Source organism: Centruroides sculpturatus, unplaced genomic scaffold (genome assembly GCF_000671375.1).
Source record: "Centruroides sculpturatus isolate CEXI.00-Female unplaced genomic scaffold, Cexi_2.0 scaffold994, whole genome shotgun sequence".
In the NCBI taxonomy this organism is placed as follows: domain Eukaryota; kingdom Metazoa; phylum Arthropoda; class Arachnida; order Scorpiones; family Buthidae; genus Centruroides; species Centruroides sculpturatus.
The window spans coordinates 102,415-126,634 of NW_019385346.1; the positions used below are offsets into that span (position 1 = coordinate 102,415).

General features: G+C 28.9%; 1 protein-coding gene across 2 annotated transcripts in view; it reads left to right on the forward strand.

Annotated features, from left to right (window-relative positions):
• The window catches only part of LOC111637919 (dentin sialophosphoprotein-like), a 95,177-nt gene extending 71,913 nt beyond the window's left edge, over positions 1-23,264 (forward strand). For both annotated transcript variants that reach the window (XM_023383527.1, XM_023383528.1), the window contains exons 10-12: positions 18,596-18,794; positions 18,864-18,927; positions 23,077-23,264. In XM_023383527.1, coding sequence (XP_023239295.1) covers positions 18,596-18,794; positions 18,864-18,927; positions 23,077-23,249 — 436 coding nt within the window. In that variant the 3' untranslated portion in view covers positions 23,250-23,264. The remainder of the gene's footprint in view (positions 1-18,595; positions 18,795-18,863; positions 18,928-23,076) is intronic.
• The last annotated feature ends 956 nt before the right edge of the window (positions 23,265-24,220 follow it).

Below are 24,220 nucleotides of genomic sequence, written 5' to 3' on the forward strand. Positions count from 1 at the left end.
GAATACGCCGTTTGCAATCAAGAAATTTTTATCTAACTTAGATTAAATAAAAAGATGATTATGATGAATAATAAAATTTATGAATTCTTGAAAACATACTGTCCAAGATGCAAAGAAATATTGACTAAACTTCATATGTTTTGTGAGTGCAAGGAAGGCCAGAAACTAAGAATTAATGGTGAACTAAATCAGCTAAATACCTTTAAGGAGGGATATTAAATGTATCGGTTATTTCATTTAGCAAATACTACAATGATATACCAATTGTATAATTTTGCAAAAACTTTTTGTAATCAGCCTTTCTAATTTTATGTAACAAACCTGATATTCATGGGTATTGTAATTATAGGATACTTAGTTTTACATGATTATTGTTAATGTTGATATAAGTTAATTTGATATAATGTAAGTCTAATACCCTGTTCTAATAGGGTATTAGACTTATATTATACATCTGGCCTATTATGATTAATAAATTGATTTGATTTGATATTGATTTGGTGGTGTAAAAAAGAATATGTAAATTTTTCTAAAAGATTTTAATTTTGAATATTTAATAACAAAAAAGTGATATTTTTATCAACATGATATCAAATTTAATAGTTAGGTTGATATAGGTCTTCTAGAGTCAAACCAGGCATATTTTTCAAATGAACATATTAAGTTCTAATCACTCAGTTTTATCTTAAAACTTATTGCATTATAAGTTGCAGTTTTGCTTTATAATTAGCATTACTTTTATTTAATTTTGACTTCTCTTTTGACCATAGGGAATTCACAAATAAAAATATTCTTTGTACTGAAGTTGTAATTCCCAAAAAAACAAAAGATTAATATTGTCAAATTATAAAAATCTTGAATTCAAGATATTTCATTAAATATTTTGACCCAGCTGTCAGATACATTGGCTTTTTTCCCCCATCTCTCTACATTTTTGTTATTTTTATCTTTATTAGCATTCATTAATTGAATTGTCAACTTTCACCAGTTTCTGTTCATGTAATATTCCTTAAATTTGATGAAACTATTCTGTAAGCTATATTTTATGTTGTTCCTCCTCAGTAATATCCATTTAAATGTTTGACCAGTTCAGAATACAATATACATATGTGTTTAGTATGTAAACTAGAGAATTAAGCTTCTTGATTATCAAAAATTGGGACAAAAATTAAAATTTTACTAAAATGACAGTACGGCCAGGACTGAGCAAAAAAATGGTTCCATTTCATTCAAAATGGTATGTACAGTTCACTATATGCATTTTACTGTAAATTAATAGGAATTTTGTGGTGCACATAACTCAAAATTATGTCAGTAATGTTCTCAGCAGGCAATATAAAGTTTAAAACAGACATGCACTATCCAATAGAGCAGTTATGAACTAAGGACCGTTATGCATTATTCAGATTAAAATTATAAAATATATATCCTACAAAATATTGGGCAATGTAGATCACCTGTGAAATGATGTTTTAGTGATAACAAAAGTAATAGAAAACAGGATTTCCTACACATTAATATTTTGAAATAATATATAAAATAAATTAAATAAAAAGTGATTGATGTGATGCCTGGGTGGCCAATTAAAAATGAATTATACATTATATAGGAGGATAGATTTGTTATAGACATGGGATATATTTCATGTTTCTCTTTTCTGGATGATTCCTTTATACATATATGGAATGCAAAAGCTACTTATAATGAAAAATATCTACATCTAAATTATGGTTCCAAACTGAATATATTAAACATAAAGAATAGCAAATATGACATCCGTGAAGAATTTTTTTAATATTATGTTTTATAACTTTATATTTTAATAAATTTTTTTAGCATATTGAAAATGAAGTTTTAAATTAATCATAAAAGTTTATAAAATTGCAAACAGAAGCAAAATATGTCATTACACTGGCATTACCGACTTCAACATCACCTCATGAGCTGCACTGGAACCTCAGAAGTCAAGCAAAGATGAAATTTCAATTCAATTCAATTCAATTTATTTACGGAGGCATAAATGCATACCTTGGCTCCGCTATGAGCACTACCAAGGAAATAAAATACAGGAAATGTAAACAAACAACAGTACGTACATTGTAGATTCCATGCAGAACTTTAAGTTAATGGATAAAATCCATAAAATTATAATTAAATAAAATAAAATTATACTATACTTTACTAAAACAAAGTATTCGCACGACATCAAATCCACAAAATTACGAATAGAAGAAAATGAATACAGAAAAAACATAAGCGAACAGCAGTGAGTACATTGTAGATTCCATGCAGAACTGCATATAGAAGACAAAGTCCATAAATTACATACAGGATAAGATAATACATATTGATATATGTAAGCAGTAAGAGTACATTGTAGATACCATGCAGAACTGCAAGGTAATTGATAAAATCCACGAAATCAATGAGATAAAATTAAGTAATATTACATCTAAATAAGACTAAGTACTCACATGACATCAGTTCCACAGGACTACGTACAGAAAAATGAATACAGAATAATGTTAGTAAACAGCAGTAAATACAATGTAGATTCCATACAGAACCTCGTAATTGTGGATAAAATGCACAAAACTTATAATTAAATAAAATTCACGTATAACAACGTATTCACGTGTGAAATAATAATTACAAAGCTAACACTATAAGTAGACAGTCTTTAAGTCAAAGTCAGTGTTAGCAGTAGATTAGTTGGCTTGTGATCTGATTGATCTTTTTTGCAAGTCTTTTAAAGGCAGAGAATATCTCTTGGTTGGTCCAGATGTTTGAGAGGTGGCACGGCCAAGCTAAGTTCAATTCCTGCAAGAGTAGCCGCAGTTCAGTTCTTTCTATTTCGGTCATCACACAATCAAAAATGTAGTGTTGAGATCCATCTGCAATCATACAGGTTGGGCACTGATCTGATGTTCTGTTTAAAATTATGGCAAGGTACGTAGCAAATTTTCCGTGATTTGTAAATAATTGAGTTGTGTAGTAATCGGGAGTAAATCATTTTATTTTAAAGAAGCTTTTTAAGTTGGGGACAAATTGAAACGTTATACTTAGTTACTATCATTCCAACGATGTTGCCAATGGTTAATAGCTTCCTCCCATAGTAAACGTCACAAAGTAATATGACTGATTTTATCCTAGGAAAAAGAAATGGTGGAGTTTAGTGCTGCAGCCTTTGGAAGAGAGTCAGCCCTCTCATTGCCTGTGAGTCTCTGATGGAATCTAACCCAAGAAATACTGATATTACATGTTGAGTTTCTGATTGAATTCCTTATTTCCACTGCCAAAGGATGAAGCTTAGTGCTACAGATAATGTTAAGGGTAGAGAATGAATCTGTGTAGATTTGAATATCATAATGTGGTAAATTATTACTAACCCAATCAATGGCCTTTTGAATTGCCAAAAGTTCTGATTGGAAAACAGTACAGTTTGTATGGAGACGATAAGCTTGATTGTGTATCTCTAATTGTTTGTTGAAAACCACAAAGCTACTTCCTACTTTACCATCAATTTTAGAACCATCTGTAAATATAGTGATATCCGAATTTGAATAGTGGTCAAGTATATTCGAATTGAGAATATCTGGGGATACAGTGTTACAAAAAGGATAAGGTTGTTCACATTCATCGGGTGTTATTATTATTGATCCTGCTTGGATTGAATCTCCCCAGTTAAGTTGTTGTATTTTCTTCTTATGCAAAATTTCTATATCAATAGGTAACTTACGTGCAATTACTTGGAGACTATTGTTACTTGCGGTACGGAAGGCTTTTGTCAATAAAAGGAGTGCACATCTTTGAGAGGATACTAACTTTCTCTTTGTATGTACTTTATTTACTGCGCTTCCCCAAGTACCGCATCTATATGTGGTAACTGGGAGAAAGATACTGTCATAAATGGTGGAGAGAGCTTCGGATGAAAGCCCCAATCTTTTTTGGCCACTTGTGAGAATGCTTGTATAATGAGGCCAGTTCGATTTATTACGTATTCGATATGCTTTTCTCAGGAAAGTCTGAAATCCAGTATAACACCAAGATATTTTAGTGTTCTTTCGTCCTTGATAGTTTTAACATTCATCTTCAGTAAAGGAGGTCTTGAGTAAAGGTTGCCTTTTCTGGGTTTATTAAATACAACAGCCTTTGTTTTGGTCATGTTAAAATGAAGTTTATGTTTTATTCCCCATTCATATATACGGGCCAACATTAAATTACCCCTATTTTCAAGATCTGCTCTTGATCTTCCACCAAGAAGTAGCAATGCATCGTCTGCATAAGCGGTATAATGAGTTTGTTCGAAGTCTTCCCTCAGGAAAGAATCAAACATAATATTCCAAAGCAGGGGTCCACAAACAGACCCCTGCAGACAGCCTCTTGAGATGTCCTTGTGTACCTCATGTTGACCGTATTGGAAAATTGCTTTTCTGTTCTTAAAGTAGTCAAGCAGGAGTTTTAATAAATTATGGGGGCAGCTGATTCTTCGTAGTTGCTGAGTCACTAGGGGCCACCAGGCACTATCAAATGCCTTTGAGATGTCAAGGCTGACCCCTACGACATATTTGTTTTCTTGTAGGATACAATAAATATTTTGGACTGTGTTATCTATAGCGTCCTCAGCTGATCTCTGAGGACAAAAACCATATTGTATATCACTAACTTTACTCGAGTTTTCTGTGTACCAAGTTAATCTGACCTTAATGAGTTTTTCGAGTACTTTACCCAAAATTAGTAACAGTGAAATAGGTCTAGAGTCAGCTGATCCCTGCTTTGGTATGGGAATGACTCTTGCCTGTTTCCAGGCCCTAGGAAAAATGGCATGTCATAAACAGTTATTAAATAAATTTATAAAATGATGTGGAATCAGGTTCCAAAAATTGATGGCTATTTCTGTTGTAATTCCATCCAAACCAGGGGCTTTACGTTTTCCCATTGTCAGGAAAGCCCTATCAATCTCTCTATCTGTAAAAGGTTGAATATCCTCAGTATCCTCCAGTATATCCTGTTCCAGTCGAGTCTGATGTTGCCACTCTGAATCAGAAGAAGGGTCATCTTCAGGGCAGTAAATATCTAGTTTCGTGGTCATTGCCTGAATTAATGAAGGAGGTTCATTTCCAAAATTGCAATCGGTCATAATCTTTGTCTTATGAAGTTTATTACAACACATTTTTGTCAAATAACCCCATGGGTTAGTTGAGGTTCTTGTGCAAAAGTTGTGCCAACTATGCATTTTTTTCCTCCTTGATTGTATTTTTATAAATTTTCTGGCTAGCAAGGTAGTTTTCTCTATGCTGATTTCTTGCATTATAATCTCTACATCTTTGATAAATTTTCCTTAATCTTTTTGTTGTTCTTTGTAAATCACTCAGCCCTACTGTCCACCATGGGACGCTTTTCCTAGTCACAACCTTTTTTGGAATAAAAGTCTCACAAGCCTTTGAAATAAGTTCTATGTTAATGTCAATTTGATTTCTAGAATCCACAGGAATATCCGAATAGCTAAAAGTAAGGTTGTTCTCGAGAAATTCCTTCATTTCTGACCAGGCAGCCCTATTTAGAGCATACTTACATCGAGGAGTAGAGATCAAGGTGTGATTATCCTCAGTACCAGTTAGGTCAAAGGCAATGTAATCATGGTCACTTAATGTTTCATCAGGAAGTACCCTCCAGTTTTCAATCCTAGTATAGTAACCAGCACTACAAAAAGCCATGTCAATCCATGAGCTACCTCTTGCAGAATTAAATGTGGGGGGTGAAAAGGGATTATTCAGGATCAACAGATCATTATATGCCAAGAATTCTTCAAGAAGATGGCCCTGTCTGTCCAAATTATCCCCTCTCCAAGCAGGGGAATGTGCATTGAAATCCCCTGCCATAATTATATGAATCTCTTGAAAAGCTTCGACTATTCTTTGTAAATCATCGATAAAACTTTTAGTGTCAACTCCTCCCAGGAAATAAACGTTCAGAATAATGATTCTTTCTTCTTGAATCATAATCTCTGAGACAATGATATTTTCATTACTATATTTCTCATGATAAAGTATTGATAAACTAGTAATCGGCATGAGGGTATTGGCCCAAGGGAATTGATTTGTTCCTTTAAGGATAGGGCAGAAGGTGGGGAGGCATGATGGAATGTTTTTACGACAATATGGTTCTTGTATCAGTGCCAAATCATAATATTTTAACTGCTTACTGAGCAAAGAAGTAGCCGAGATACTTCTTTCTAAATTGCACTGCAGAATACTTAAATAAATCTTACTCTCCCGATCCATAATCAGTTCTTAGAAGAATAAGAGATTTAATTCGCTGATATACTGGACATGTACTATCTCGAGCATTGTGCTTGCAGTTTTTTGTTTTATCTTGATGGCAATTACAACATATGGGATCCTCTTTTTTTATGTGGACAGTCTTTGTAAGGGTAGTCCTCCATACATTGACTGCACGTGTCTATAGACTGCAGACAGTCTTTTGCAGAATGGTTAAATTGACAGCATTTATAACACTGCAAGACTGGACTAAAGTTTGCTATCCTGCAGCGCAACCATTCTATGTTTATCTTACCTAATTTCAAGAGTGACTTCCGTAGAAGAGAGGACACCTCCACCACCCAATTCTTATATGTAGTCTCTTTTTTTCCCAGCTGAATTTTGATACGGAATTGCTTAAGAAATTCCTCTTCAGTGTATGTTTCTTCTATCAATTTATTTTGAATATAGATTTGATGAGGAAGGTCCTTCCTAGGAATGTCCGTATGGACAGAGAATAGCACCATGTGAGGTAATCTTTTCCTGGGTTTGCGTGTAATAAGATCTGGGATATTTTCTTTAATTCTTTCCTCTAGTTTTGCGCCATCACTACAGCCACCTAGCTCCACAGCGATTCCCCCTTCACTTATCTTGTGTAGATTGTCAATCCCAATATGTAAATCAGATGGTCTTATCTTGGTCTGCATTAATTTTCTCACAGCATCGCTATTATTATTTTCTTTATTTTTACTGTATACCAGTAAAACTTCTCTTGATGAAGCAGATGTTACAACCTCGCAGCATTCCTGCAATTGCCTTCCCTGTTTTACCACTGAACTGTACAGAGGTGCAGGGAGAACATGATGAGAGACCTTGTCCTCAATGTCATCAAGTTTCTTTATTATCAATTGTTGAGTATCGTTACATTTTTCCATCGAAGTAAACAATGAGCTGACATTCACTAATGCTTTTTCAGCAAGCCTAATCATTTTTGTAAATTGATCAGTTATAAAATTAACATGCTATTTTGTGCTAAAATGCCCTTTAGGGTTGTCAGCTGCATATCTTTTAATTTCATCTAAAGTTTCATTAGATTTATCCAAGAACTCCTCAATGATATGTGAGGTCATTGTAGAAGAAAGTTTTCAAAAAATAATTCACTATATAATAACCCAATAATATTATAAATGATATAAATAAAATACAGAGCCGATTTCAAAGATATATAACAGTCTATATTTATATTACTAATTAATTAAAAAATAGCCGATTTCCAGTAATTAACATATAATGTTCAGAGCAAAAGGTCAATGACTGTTACCATAACAACTTATGAAAAGTTGAAATTTTTGATTTTGGAATACATACGAGAATGGCCATAATTCAAAAACTAGTGGACCAATTTTAACAAAAATTTCAAATTAGCTTACTTAAAGGGGGTAGAAAAAAGTACCCAGGTATCTTTTCAAAATATCAAACCAGAAGCCCACAATTTGAGTTCGATGACAGATCGGAAGTAACAAAAAAAATAGCGATAAAATGTCTAAAATTGCACCTATAACCACGAAATTTTGTAATCCAAGTCACAAAACCAAGGCGGTAACGATGCCATAGCAAATTTCGGTTAAACAGCACTCCAATTTCGGAAAAACAATCCGGGGTGGAAAATAGCCATTTTTTGAAAAATTCTTTTTATCAAGATGGGTCCTACTTGATATAATCTTGTGTATTCAGTTTTCCAACGTCCAAAATTCACAAAAATTACGCACTTGTACTTGAATTACGCACAAAATCACAGAAGAATGCAAGAGCACATTTGATAGCAACTTATCACAATGTTTAAAAAATCAAGCAAAGATGAAAAATGACAATATGCAATAGAAATAAGCCCACATTAATTATTTATTAAAAACATATTTTATATTACTGGCCAAAGACTGCAACGCCAAGAGAAGCAGCAAGAGAACTTCAGAATCTGCACAAAATTTAAATTTACATGTACAGTCAAATTGTTTGTAATTAGTGGAGCACCTGTACTTTGATATGACTGCATGTCATATATTGTTCTAAGGGTTGTTATCTCGTAAAGGAGGTTTTGATAAAAATGCAGAAAAACACAAACTTAATTTCAATCTATTATACAGTATATATATATATAAAGTTCATATACAGTTATATATAAAGAGTCAAATTATAATATATGTTTCAAAAAGTTTGCTTTTATTATGGAATTTTTATAGGGGCTTTAGAAACTCATAGGGATGATTGACAATCTGAAAACTATTGCAAACTTTAATAAAATATATTTTTGATTCTTCACTATAAAAAAGTACTGTTATCTATCATAATATTTGTAAAATCATAAATTATTAACTTATTATTATTAATAGCATTATTCATAGCATCAAGTCTAAATTGCATTTTTTTTTTGTAAGTACTTAGCTTAGTCAACTCTAATTCAGTTTTTTCGTATTTTTCATTTACCAGCTGTAGTTGTTTTTTGAATACTATAATTTCAGTGTGAATATTATTAATTTCATCATGAATAAGCATAAATTGATTATCTATCTTTTGGTTGCTAGCAGTAATAAGTTCAACTATCTTTAACCATAACTCTGCAGTTGAGATGTCAAATGTCTCTGGATTAGTTGACTCAGTTAAACTATTAGATTTAGAATTCTCACCTGATGTATTTGGAGAAACTGTTCTTCTTATTTCTGTATATCCGGTTGTAAGATTTGTTTCGGATCCAGATGATTTTGCATAGTTAGATAGTTGATTGTATGATTAGTAGGTGGTCTTCCTCTTTTTGTAGGTGTTTTCTGCAGAGGTCCAGGGTTAGATTCTATGCCAGACATTAGCAAATAGTAGCAAAATCAGTTTATAATTTCATTATAGTAAACAAAAAATATATTTTGAGGTAATTATCAAGAAAAAATGCCTTTGGTGAAGCAGAGAGATAAAGTCGCCAACAGACTTGACGATCCAAGCATCCCCCAGAAGGAAGAATAATTAGTAAGGAAGCTAGTACAAAGTTGACCAGTACATAGAAGTGGTTAGTTAAAAGATAGAAAAAATAGATTTTAACTTTTTAAAAATATTGAAAATAATTTAAAAAGAAAAAAAGATTGTTAGGAGTAAAACTTAATGTACAATTTGTCATATTTTTAAAGTTTAAATTTTAATGTTTTTTTGATTTTAATTTTGTTTTAAAAATTGTTGTAATTAAGTCACCAGAAGGTAAGATTGTTTATATTAAATACAGAAGTGTAAATTTGATATTTTAGAATTCAAAAGTTTTTTAGATGTTATGTGCCAAAAAATATATATCCCTGATTTGCCAAAGCAGTAATAAGCAGCCCACAGGCCACATGCAGCCCTTGAAATCCTAATTTGTGGCTCTCGGAGCTTTGGCAATGTAATTTTATTTTCCCGTTTACTGTTTCATGCCAAATACAAGCCTAATTAAACTGATATTTGTGACAAAGAACATTTAAACTAAACTTGACCAGTGATAATATGATAAACTATATATTACTAGTTTGAATATCATTAATATATATTATTTTAGTACCTAGTGTACCAGGCATTATGGAGTATTTTATTGCTTGGCACACCTAAAGCCTACAATTTTTCAAGAAAAAAATGCATGCAGCTTGCTAGGAGCTACAGAGTTCACTTGTCACCTACATATAGAAAAGGTTGCTCATTACTAAATTAAAGTAAGCTTAGAAATGTTTGAATATTTGAATTTTTAAAGATGTTTCTTTAAAACAAGTTCTGTATAATAGTGATCAGTTAAACCAGAGGTTTTCAACTTATTTTTGTCATGGAACCCTTTTCACCTTATTAAAAAATGTTGTAACCCTGCAGATATCAATGAATTAAAGCATACTAGGTAGCCACTTAACATTAAAACCAAAACCAAAAATAAAACAACAATTAAAAATAAAATCAAAATTAATTAATTAAAATTGAAATCAAATCAATTGAAAATTAAAACAATGTTTTTAAAAATCTTTTAAAAAGTTGTTTTGAAATTTTCAACTTGTAAATCAAATTTATTTTTAAATTTACATTATTTGCATGCAGTAGTGAAAGATCATTTCACTTTTATTATATATACAGATTTAACGATTGTATTTTTATTTATATGTTCAATCCTTTTTAAGGTTATGATTTTTTGAATGATTTTCTAGTTGTATTTTTAATGTTTTTATGGTTTCCTTTACCTTGTCAAACATTACATTATGATTTCAGTTCATTTTGTTACCACTAAATTGGTTCCCACTGTTTATAAAGCTATAAATAACTTTAGCACATGTATAGTCTTTGATCGAGTTCTTGTATCATTATACAAGGATTCTTTCTGAGACTACAACAATTACACCTCATATCCCAAATCTGCATTAGCACATTCATACATCACTAGACTCAATAGATTTTATTATGGAACCCCAAATTTTTATTGATTTGGGAATCCGAGTTAAACAAATCTCATCTTAGAATATTTTTATTGTGTTTTCTTGTGAAATTAAATTGTTTTATTTTCCTCAATTGCTTCAAAAGATGGAATATTAATTCTGAAAACATTTAAGTCATAAATGAAACTGTTCTAAGTTAGATATTTATTTTTATAAAAATAGCAGCAATGTAAAATATTAACTGATTTAACTAATTAAATGCTTTCACAATGAAAATCATAAATATAAACATTGCTCAAGTTTCATTCTGTTAGTTATATACAATTAATATTTAAGAATTAAATTGTTGTAATAATTCATTTTCCTCAAAAGAAAAGATTGAAAATTTATGCATGGTATGTGTAAATAATAGTTGAGAAAAAGTAAGTTGTAAACACCATGAAAAATTTTTAGCAACAATAAACTGTTTATTTAGTTAATGCAAACATTTTCAGCCATTTTAAATCAAAAAAACAACACTAAAATGGCAATCAACCAAAAATCAAATTCAACAGCCTTGCTGATAAAAGGTCCTCATGGTATTTATTTTGTTGTATTTTATATGGCAATTTAATACAATTCAATGAGCAAATTTCTGCTGATTAAGAGCAATTTTTGTATAGTAGTTCATAACTTAATATAGACAGTTTAGATGAAACAAAAAATATTTATTAAATAACTAGAGTTTTTCCTATCATTTAATCTCTAGTTTCACCAGAAAAATAAACTAAAATGATAATCTAATTATTTATAATTTTTTTTTCTAATAAAAAACTTGACTAATTAAATCCATATTATTCTACAGAATTTTAATGTATGCTTAACCAAATAATAATCCTACTAAATGCATATATATACGTTATATAGATAGTAGGCATTTATTAGGCATTAGTAGGCATCTACATTTATTTATCACATTAAAAATTTAATTTATTTTAATTTTAAATTATTAATTTAAAAATACAAATTATAATTAATAAGCCAAGAAAAAAAATATTTGTAATTTATAATTTATCTCAGACAATTTTTTCTTGATAAAATATCAGAAATTCAAATTGAAAGCTGTATAAAATATCTTTTTATTTGTATTTTGGTAGAATCAGAAATTTTTAAAGTAATATAAACAATATTTTTATTAATAGAATAATTTTATACAAGTTTAAAGAATAAATTTTATCATTTCTTATGTCAATTTTTTTTTAATAGATGTTTACAATTTAATAATTTAAACATAATATATAGTGTAATAATAAAAAATATTCATATAGAATAACAGAAAAGTTTCCATTTTATAACTTGAATAATATTTTTGAACTTTTTAAATTCTCTCTTGTTAAAGTGCTGTTATTGATTCGAACTTTTGATTCTATGATTAGTGTGTGTAGTATGAAATGTAGATATTTGATAATATAACTGTGTAAAAATATTGTTTGGTGAATACTGTTGTTTCTATTTATATTTCATGCTTTCTGCAGTAATTATTACACCAGAATAAAGTAAATATTTTACAACTATCTACAAGTCTGAATAATAATAAGTATACAGTTCCAGGGATCAGGAGCGGAACTGGAAGCAGGAAACCCCAATAAATTTATGTTTTATCAGTTCACTTGGCAAGCTTATTAACTTGCTTTTGTAAAGTCCATTGAATATTTGTTCTCCTGATATTAATTTAGCTAGTAGATGTATTTAGTTTTAATTTTCTTTATAATTGTGAATTTTCTTGTAGTTGTAATGTCATCAGCTTAAAATTTGTATATTATATTTAGAAAAGTGACATTTTTTGTTAAGAAACTGAGTGGATTTACCCTTTGAACAGTAAATATTTCTTCATTTTTTATTTCAAAAATTATAAATTTTTTAACATAATGATATAATATACATAATTAATAACTATAAATTTATATAGAAAAACATTTAATTAGTTAATTTATTTAATATGATAATTTATATATTAATTATAATGAGATAGATAATATAATTTACTTTTTATTGTGGCAATATACCTTATTAATGTTGATATTGTTAAAATTTTTTTTGTAAATTTAAGTAATTATTATTATTTTATTAATTAGCGAACACTAAAGTTTGTTTTATTAGGATATATTAAATTTTTTTGTTAATATATGCTGTAAAAATTATTAAAAAAATAAATATATTTTAATTAAAATAATCATTTAAAACTCATTTATTTAAAAATTTTCAAGAGTTCTGGGATTTTATTTCTGTTCTGGGATGAAATTGTTTTGAATATTAAATTCAAAAATTTTTAAAATTGAATTAAATATTTATATTAATTTAAAGCAAATTTTTGGGAAATATTTAATAAATAAATTTGAAGTTTATCTAAATACAATAAATTTTTTGCAGTTATTAATATTTTTATGCATTTTTTTCTTTACATTTATAAAATTACATATTTTAAAACAAATTCTGTTGATGAATTATTCATTTCAGATAAATTGTTTAAATTTTTAAAAATTTGAATAAAATTTAATATTTATTCTCTTAAGTGATATAGAACAAGAGTATTCTTACATTAATCAAATGTAGAACAAGCTCTGTATTCAATACTTATCTTTCTAATATATTGTGTTTGTATAAATGTATTATAATTTACACACAGAAAGAATAGTTGTAACATATTTGCTGATTATGATTTATATAAATATATTCTTTGAAATAAATAGTTGTATTGAAAACATTTAATTCTTGTTAAAAAATAACTTTTTTAAAAATAAATAGCTTTATTATATATAAATGTGAATATCGGGATAAGATAGATGAAAATAGTTATTTGAGCAATATTATACAGGAGAAGGTTCATTTTTGTATGTAAAATGTACAGTTATATTGCTCAAATGCTGTAGAAATATATATATATAAAGCATTTTTTTTAAGGACTGCCATACTGTTTTCCAGAATGAATTACAGTAAGACCCACTTAACCCCTCAGTTCCCGATCAACTTTTAATTAATTATAATTAAACATAAAAAATACTTAAAACTGAAAAAAAAAACGAAAGAAATGCGTTCATTTTGAAGAAAAAGCTTCAAAGTTTAACTTCCTTTGTCTTGCGTTTCTGTGAAATTTGACACTGATGAGTCATTGTTTACACAGCTGGATGACCTTGAGAACAGCTGGTGTCGGAATTCCCGGGACATTCTCATAGATGTAACATTGCATGAATTAACGCTGATTTGATATAACATAGTTTGCTTGAAGCCTAAAAATAGCTCAAAATTTACAGATTCAAATTATTGTGGCATTTTATTGATTCATATATAATACAATTATTTATGAACACCAACCAATCAGCAAAAGGTGGCAATTTATCATAGTGCTGTACTTTCCTTAAATCTATATTTGTTTTGTGGAATTTTGGAAAAAATATAACATTATGGATGTCATAGCTTGACAAGAATTAACTGATAAATGCATAGCTTGACAAGAATTAACTGATAAATGCATGAATGGAGTTTGGAAGAAGTTATGGTTGAAGGTATCCAAGAATTCTCAACGAGAAGAGCCTATCACTGTATTGTTATGTTGACCAAATTGTCAAACTAATCGATACAGCGGGACTAGGAGATGTAGATGAGCAGGATATTGAGGAGTTACAGAAGGTTTCTGGTGAGAACCTTATCAATGATGACCTTCAAGAACTGGCAGAACAAAGAATACATGTAGAACTGGAAAATAATGATTCTGAAAATGAAGCACCTAAAGAATTTCTCTACAGATTTCCTTAGTAAAAGTTTGGTAATGATAACTGAAACCATTGATCAAACTGTAGCAAATGATCCAGATTTTGAATGGAGTGCAAAAGCAAAACAAGGCATTTTGGACACTACCAACATTTGCTTAAGGAAAGAAAAAAGTGACAAATGAAACTACACGATATTATTGCAAAAAACAAGAATTTCAGAAAAGCCAGGATCTTCATCACAAAAAATGAACTTTACATTTCTGTGTGCATATGTTTGTGTTATTTAACATATATTATTATGCAAATTAATATAAAAATAATGTAATAATAGTAAGAAATCTGCTAAAAATTAATATNATGTTTACAATTTAATAATTTAAACATAATATATAGTGTAATAATAAAAAATATTCATATAGAATAACAGAAAAGTTTCCATTTTATAACTTGAATAATATTTTTGAACTTTTTAAATTCTCTCTTGTTAAAGTGCTGTTATTGATTCGAACTTTTGATTCTATGATTAGTGTGTGTAGTATGAAATGTAGATATTTGATAATATAACTGTGTAAAAATATTGTTTGGTGAATACTGTTGTTTCTATTTATATTTCATGCTTTCTGCAGTAATTATTACACCAGAATAAAGTAAATATTTTACAACTATCTACAAGTCTGAATAATAATAAGTATACAGTTCCAGGGATCAGGAGCGGAACTGGAAGCAGGAAACCCCAATAAATTTATGTTTTATCAGTTCACTTGGCAAGCTTATTAACTTGCTTTTGTAAAGTCCATTGAATATTTGTTCTCCTGATATTAATTTAGCTAGTAGATGTATTTAGTTTTAATTTTCTTTATAATTGTGAATTTTCTTGTAGTTGTAATATCATCAGCTTAAAATTTGTATATTATATTTAGAAAAGTGACATTTTTTGTTAAGAAACTGAGTGGATTTACCCTTTGAACAGTAAATATTTCTTCATTTTTTATTTCAAAAATTATAAATTTTTTAACATAATGATATAATATACATAATTAATAACTATAAATTTATATAGAAAAACATTTAATTAGTTAATTTATTTAATATGATAATTTATATATTAATTATAATGAGATAGATAATATAATTTACTTTTTATTGTGGCAATATACCTTATTAATGTTGATATTGTTAAAATTTTTTTTGTAAATTTAAGTAATTATTATTATTTTATTAATTAGCGAACACTAAAGTTTGTTTTATTAGGATATATTAAATTTTTTTGTTAATATATGCTGTAAAAATTATTAAAAAAATAAATATATTTTAATTAAAATAATCATTTAAAACTCATTTATTTAAAAATTTTCAAGAGTTCTGGGATTTTATTTCTGTTCTGGGATGAAATTGTTTTGAATATTAAATTCAAAAATTTTTAAAATTGAATTAAATATTTATATTAATTTAAAGCAAATTTTTGGGAAATATTTAATAAATAAATTTGAAGTTTATCTAAATACAATAAATTTTTTGCAGTTATTAATATTTTTATGCATTTTTTTCTTTACATTTATAAAATTACATATTTTAAAACAAATTCTGTTGATGAATTATTCATTTCAGATAAATTGTTTAAATTTTTAAAAATTTGAATAAAATTTAATATTTATTCTCTTAAGTGATATAGAACAAGAGTATTCTTACATTAATCAAATGTAGAACAAGCTCTGTATTCAATACTTATCTTTCTAATATATTGTGTTTGTATAAATGTATTATAATTTACACACAGAAAGAATAGTTGTAACATATTTGCTGATTATGATTTATATAAATATATTCTTTGAAATAAATAGTTGTATTGAAAACATTTAATTCTTGTTAAAAAATAACTTTTTTAAAAATAAATAGCTTTATTATATATAAATGTGAATATCGGGATAAGATAGATGAAAATAGTTATTTGAGCAATATTATACAGGAGAAGGTTCATTTTTGTATGTAAAATGTACAGTTATATTGCTCAAATGCTGTAGAAATATATATATATAAAGCATTTTTTTTAAGGACTGCCATACTGTTTTCCAGAATGAATTACAGTAAGACCCACTTAACCCCTCAGTTCCCGATCAACTTTTAATTAATTATAATTAAACATAAAAAATACTTAAAACTGAAAAAAAAAACGAAAGAAATGCGTTCATTTTGAAGAAAAAGCTTCAAAGTTTAACTTCCTTTGTCTTGCGTTTCTGTGAAATTTGACACTGATGAGTCATTGTTTACACAGCTGGATGACCTTGAGAACAGCTGGTGTCGGAATTCCCGGGACATTCTCATAGATGTAACATTGCATGAATTAACGCTGATTTGATATAACATAGTTTGCTTGAAGCCTAAAAATAGCTCAAAATTTACAGATTCAAATTATTGTGGCATTTTATTGATTCATATATAATACAATTATTTATGAACACCAACCAATCAGCAAAAGGTGGCAATTTATCATAGTGCTGTACTTTCCTTAAATCTATATTTGTTTTGTGGAATTTTGGAAAAAATATAACATTATGGATGTCATAGCTTGACAAGAATTAACTGATAAATGCATAGCTTGACAAGAATTAACTGATAAATGCATGAATGGAGTTTGGAAGAAGTTATGGTTGAAGGTATCCAAGAATTCTCAACGAGAAGAGCCTATCACTGTATTGTTATGTTGACCAAATTGTCAAACTAATCGATACAGCGGGACTAGGAGATGTAGATGAGCAGGATATTGAGGAGTTACAGAAGGTTTCTGGTGAGAACCTTATCAATGATGACCTTCAAGAACTGGCAGAACAAAGAATACATGTAGAACTGGAAAATAATGATTCTGAAAATGAAGCACCTAAAGAATTTCTCTACAGATTTCCTTAGTAAAAGTTTGGTAATGATAACTGAAACCATTGATCAAACTGTAGCAAATGATCCAGATTTTGAATGGAGTGCAAAAGCAAAACAAGGCATTTTGGACACTACCAACATTTGCTTAAGGAAAGAAAAAAGTGACAAATGAAACTACACGATATTATTGCAAAAAACAAGAATTTCAGAAAAGCCAGGATCTTCATCACAAAAAATGAACTTTACATTTCTGTGTGCATATGTTTGTGTTATTTAACATATATTATTATGCAAATTAATATAAAAATAATGTAAAATTAAAGTAAAATCTGTTTATTTTCGGTCACATGTTTCCCTTTCCCTATTTACTCTGTGTTAAAATGGCCTCATTTAATGCTGTTTTGTTTAGTGCTTTGTCATCTAGGAATGCATCCCCTGCATTAAGCAGTGTCTTACTGTATTTAATGAATAATTCATGATATATCTAGTCATTAAAACAATTAGAAAATTAGAAAGTCTGAAGGAAAATAAATAAATATGTTAATGACTAAACCCAAACTTCTGTACTAATCAAATTATTTTATGCTATATCTTGGCTAATTATATTTAAAGTAATTTATATTAAAGGCAGAAAGTTAGATTGCCATTTTGTATTAATATGAATAATTTAGAATATTTTAGAAGAAAAGCTCAACCCAGAATAGAACTTTAAACTCTCAACTTTTGCTAATTGTGGAGATGTATTATCAGTTACACTAATCAAATATTTGACTAATGTTCATTTCTAGACTAGTTGATTTAAGCAAACAGATGGAATAACTTTATTCCTTGGGCCATGTTCTGGTCATTGTCCTTCATCTCTGAGAGACGGTGTTTACATCACAAACCGGTCACTGATTAGCTAATCAGTGATCGGCTCTTAAATACAGTATAATCTCTGATTAGCAGACAAGCAGACACCATTGGGACCGAGATGTTTGTCTGCTATTTAGAGGTAAATATAATAGATGTCCTGTTTGAAGGGTCTGGGGATTGTAAAAATATTTGTTAAGTAGAGGTGTCCACTATTCAGATGTGTCCTTTAATGGAGGTTTCTTTGTAATTTGTAAAATAATAAAATAATCATTTATAACTTATTTTTCAACCATTATTTATAAATGTTTTAATTTTCTCAATTTCTATAGTTTTATATTGTTTTTAAGTTAAAAAAAGTTTCCCAAAAATTTTAATTTATTTTTCTATGTTAATCAAATTTTATCAAGAAGTTTCTTATAAGTAATTATTATTTTAGTGCTGTTACTCCAATGGAATGTGATATTCCAGCAGAAAATGCTGAGCAAAGCAATAACAACATAGAAACAGAAGATTTCATTTTAAACTTATCAGAAACTGCCACACAAAATGCAGCAGATGAAAATAAAATTCCAGAAGATGACAAAGAATTATTTGAAGATGAACACAATAGTGATGTATCAATGCAAGCACAAGAAGTAAATTTTTATTTTTACTTTCAAAATATATCAAAATATGCTTTTTTTTTATTAAGTCTGCTATTACAGGATGCCGAGAAAATGAAAGCTCCTATTTGTCCTGAATTAGTACAACCTAATTATTCCTGTAAAGGTATTTTTTCAAATTTTTTTGCATTATATCCAGTGTTATGACATTAAATTGAAAACTGTAATGTACCTATTTTATAAAACTGAAAATTTAAAAGTTAAAGATTAATTTATAGGATTTACATATTCTCTGATCACTTATTTAAATACAGCAATAACAATATGAATTTTTCAAAAGAAACAGAAGAATAAATGACTGGAATAAAGTTACTAACTAATAAGACAAAATATTTTAGAAAAATAATTTAGAATAAAACTTCTATCCTGTTAAGAAAAACAATGAATTAAATATTTTAGAAAAATAATTTAATTCATTGTTTTTCTTAACAGGATAGAAGTTTTATTCTATAATTTTATTTTAAAATTTAATCATAAAATAATAAATTCTTACATTAGAATGCAGTATTCCCTCTATATCTCTAGTTGTGCATTTCAAACTTCTCTGCAGATGATTGAAATTGTTGCTAATATCAAACACTACATGTTTTCTAACGTACATACATACAATACTTAATATACAGTTTAATGTAAAACTTACATAGTCATATTAAGCAAGCTATATAAAGCACTGCATAGTATTTGTAGCGATACTGCAAACATGAATATTGCTTACATTATGTTGTGGATGCTGTAGAATGACTGTAAGTGAGAGATTAGGGAGACAGTTGACAAAGGAAAATTCTTGACAATGTCCAGGCAGGCACAAGTGAAATTTATGTGTCTAATTTTTAAATTATATTTATTTAATGTTTTCTCACTGCAGATAACTGAAACCACAGTTGATGAAACAGATAAGGGGATATATTTCATAAATAGTTTAAAGTAAATACAGGAAATTTGTTATTTATAAATCAAAATTATTAATGCTAAACAAACCACTGGATTATTTATTGGGCTGTAACAAGGCCTTGTACAGCCTATGAAATAATTAGGTTGATGTATATGTTATCAAAATTATTTAAGTTTTTATGAAGTGGATTATTGTAATTTTTCATTAAAAAATTTATTTTATTTTGCTATTTTTCTTTTTGTTAGTAATACAACTTTAATAATCAAATCGGAATTATACTTCACCAGGTTACAGTAAACAATAAACAAACGTACCGGGAACCAGTTGCTGGTGTGCTTCTTGGAAAAAACAGAGCATTACAAATGTTTTCAAACTTGAAAGTTCTTCTTAGGTAACTGACGACTGTTAAGCGAATGCAATTCAAATTCAAGTCAAATTGGAATACCATTCAGAATTCTATTGTGTGGATTGATGATGTCATTCAGGCATGTGCCTCTATGCCGGTTGTAAATTATCGTAAGTTCTTGTCTATGAGCACATGCCATGCAACAGGGTGATTTCGTCTTTGTGGTTAATGCAATTATCATTTTTTAGTGTAGCCATACATATATAAAGGGCCTCTAGCTATGTAAGATGGTAACAACAGTTCTATTTCTGTATCTGAGGCATAGATGGCTAGAGCGGTGGTTTGCCTCGCATGTAGAATATCAGTTGTGTGTTCTTTTATTCTCACTTCTAGGGAGCGCTTGGTGGATCCTATGTAGATCAGGCTTCTGTCCCATCTATGGTCCATAATCAGGATGGTGTATACCGCCGAGAGTCGTTCTTTGTTAGGGGTGTCTTTCCCATTCTGTAAAATTACCTTAAATCACTGTACCACACAATAGCCAAGAAAAAGAATATTCACATTGCCTATAGAAGATACGCGACAATTTTTGATATTTTACGGAAAGACACTCCCACAAAGAATGACTCCCAGGGTATACACCATCCCAATTATGGACCATAGATGGGACAGAAGCCTGATCTACATAGGATCCACCAAGCGCTCCCTAGAAGTGAGAATAAAAGAACACACAGCTGATATTCTACATGCGAGGCAAACCATTGCTCTAGCCATCTATGCCTCAGATACGGAAATAGAACTGTTGTTCAACCAGGCCAAGGTAATCCGCACTACAAAATACATACACCATCTTAGATGGCTAGAGGCCTTTTACATCTGTATGGCTACACTAAAAAATGATAATTGCATTAACCACAAAGATGAAATCACCCTGTCAACTGCATGGCAGGTGCTCATAGACAAGAACTTACGATAATTTACAACCGGCACAGAGGTGCATGCCTGAATGACATCATCAATCCACACAATAGAATTCTGAATGGTATTCCAATTTGACTTGAATTTGAATTGCATTCGCTTAACAGTCGTCAGTTACGTGAAGAAGAACTTTCAAGTTCGAAAACATTCATAATGCTCTGTTTTTTCTGAGAAGCACACTGGAACAGGTTCCCGGTACATTTGTTTATTGTTAACTTTAATAATATGTTAATATTATTAAAGTTAACAATAAGTTATTACAAGTTAATACAACAGTCATCAGTTACCTGAAGAAGAACTTTCAAGTTCAAAAACATTCGTAATGCTCTNAAATTAGTGTAGCCTGGGGTAAAATGGAGATTTGGCAACTAAAACATACACTTGCTGTTGCCAATCTAAATATTTTGTAACTAGATCTAAGTACTTTTATTTAAAAAACAGTATATATATATATATATATATATCTACTGTTACTATATGAATATATATATATATATATATAACATGGTCATAAAAACTTTTTCTTATATAAAATTTTATTTTTCAAAATCTGTCAACTTTAACAGTGTTTCATTTGCACCAAAATATAAAAGGAACATTTAAATTATTATTATTTTTTCTTTTCTGATGTTTACCTTTTTCCCATGTTCTTTTACTTCTTTGCAGAATCAACAATAATAGTTAGTGTGTACCTGGATATGTTGGTGCTTTTTGTAGCACCTCAGTTGAACAAGTTGGTGATTTTCTAACAAAATGGTGCATCATCACCTTGGGGATTAAGTGTTTGAGACTTCTTTGATGCCACATTTCCTGATAGATGTGATAGTACAATATCCTTGCCACCATGACCACCAGACATAATAGATGCCATTGCTTCTGTCTCTGCAGAGATGTTGGAGAAAACTTGGCAAAAAATTGAATATCAGTTAGATGTACTCAGGGTTACAAAGGGTTCATGTGAAGCTTATTAGCATGTCAATAAAAAACTTTATATTTGATATCTTGTCTTATATTCTGGTAAAATCTGTTTATTGTATCTGTGATAGTTGTTTAATAAAATTTTATAATAAGGAAAAGACTTTATGCTCACTCTGTATATCAATATCTTAGATTTTTTTAAAATATTTATTTATAGTAATTCAACTTAAAATGACATTATGTTTATAGGCATTTGTTACTACACACAAAAAATATTTATCTTAAATAAACTGCTGAAAGTCAAGAAAATTGTATGGTCTCTTATGTGGTCTGTACACTCAAAGAAAATGTTTAGTAATATTTTTATTATGGATCATGATGTTATTATCATCATTAACATAATCAGAAATATTTTTATTTTTTTACTTTTGCTTTTAGTACATTTGTTTAATGTCAAAATTGATCAAATCCAAAATTATTAATGTTTTTCTTTACATGACTTGTATGACAAACAGACACATATGTATGTTTGTGTGATTGTTTTTTCTTATATTTATAAAATTGGATTTTCTCTTAGCTGTTCTCAAAATAAATTTAAGTACAAAATATTTTTGAAATATCTGAATGGATTAATTAGATTAATTACTTATAATTTGCATTACAACAAATATATCAATAAATAAGATATTAAAAATAAATATTAATATATGTTTTAATAAACTTTTGCCTAAGACAATATAAAGCAGGAATTACATGTTTTTATTAAATTGTAAAATATGTTTGAAGGAGCTTAAAAAAGATCAAATGAAAATATTTAGATCTGCTAGTTTTTATTTCAGCAGCATTGCTACAAGTAGTTGCTTTTAATACACAAGAATCCAATGTTTTTATAATTTAGTTCAGATATATTGATTAATTTTAATTTATTTTTTATTTTTTGTATTTTGTTGGAAAGATTTTTTTGGCTAAGTTTAAATAAAATTTCATTTCATCATCAAAATGAAAAACATTTTAAAATATTTTATTCAAATGTTGAATCTGACATCACTTTGAATTTTTGATGCATTACAAAATGAATCAGTCTATCCTGCATGCTTATGTAAGATCTTTTCTATTTTCAGAAACTCAAACTGACATTGCAGTAAATAATAGCAGTAAATCTGTTGAAACTGAAACAACAAATCAGCAAGAAACAGAAACAACTGAAGAAGTAACAAAGGAAAAAGTAGGTTATAATGAATATATAATTAAAATTTGCAGAAATATTAGTGCAAACAAATCAGACTTACTGTAATAACGAGTCACTTAGATTTTACAAATACATGAGCCGTTCACAGCCCGGCACACGTATTTGTAAAATCTAAGTGACTTGTACAACATGGAATTCATATAACATGGAATTATCTACAGTGTTATAGGGGGGGTCTACTGTATTCTTATGTATTTTCATCTGCTGAATTCAAAAATCACTATAAAAATGGCCGATTAGCTCTTGCTTTGGAGCAGCAATTCCCAACCAGTGGTCCACGAGAGCTAAAATATGAGCCACAAAAGATTTAGATTACGTCAATCATTTTAAATTATAATTTAAAATGATTGACGTAATCTAAATAATACAAAATATATGAGAAAGATTTTATAGTAAAATTTGTAAAAAAAAATGTTTTTTTACAAAATAGTGCATCTTCAATTATTTCAAATTTTTGTTGGTGTTTTTCCTGTAAAGCACCTCAGATCAGCATATAATAAAACTACAATCTATTATAGAATATATATATTTATGCAAACATGACAGCCCTCCTTGACTCAATCAATTATGCTTGAGTACAAATGGAAAATATATGGCAATCTAAATGTCATCTCTGTACTCTTAGGAATGCAACTAGGGTACACTAAATACTGTTGCTTTTTATGTATGTGGGACAGTAGGGATATGAAATCACATTATATTCAAGCGGAATAGCCTGCAAGAAATCTTGACTCTACCGAGAAAAATATTGTTGCCGAGCCTCTCATGGACCCAAAAGATTTTCTTCTTCCACCACTTCATATCAAGGTAGGTTTTGTCAAAAGATTAAACCAGAAAGGACAGGCATTTAAGTACTTAAGAGACAAATTTCCTAGATTGAGTGATGCAAAGGTTAAGGAAGGTATTTTTGTTGGGCCACAAATTCAAAAATTTGTAAAGGATCCTGCATTTGACCAAGTTTTGGAGGGAAAAGAAAANGTGAGGCAGTATGTTGAGCCGTTGGAAGGTGGCAATGG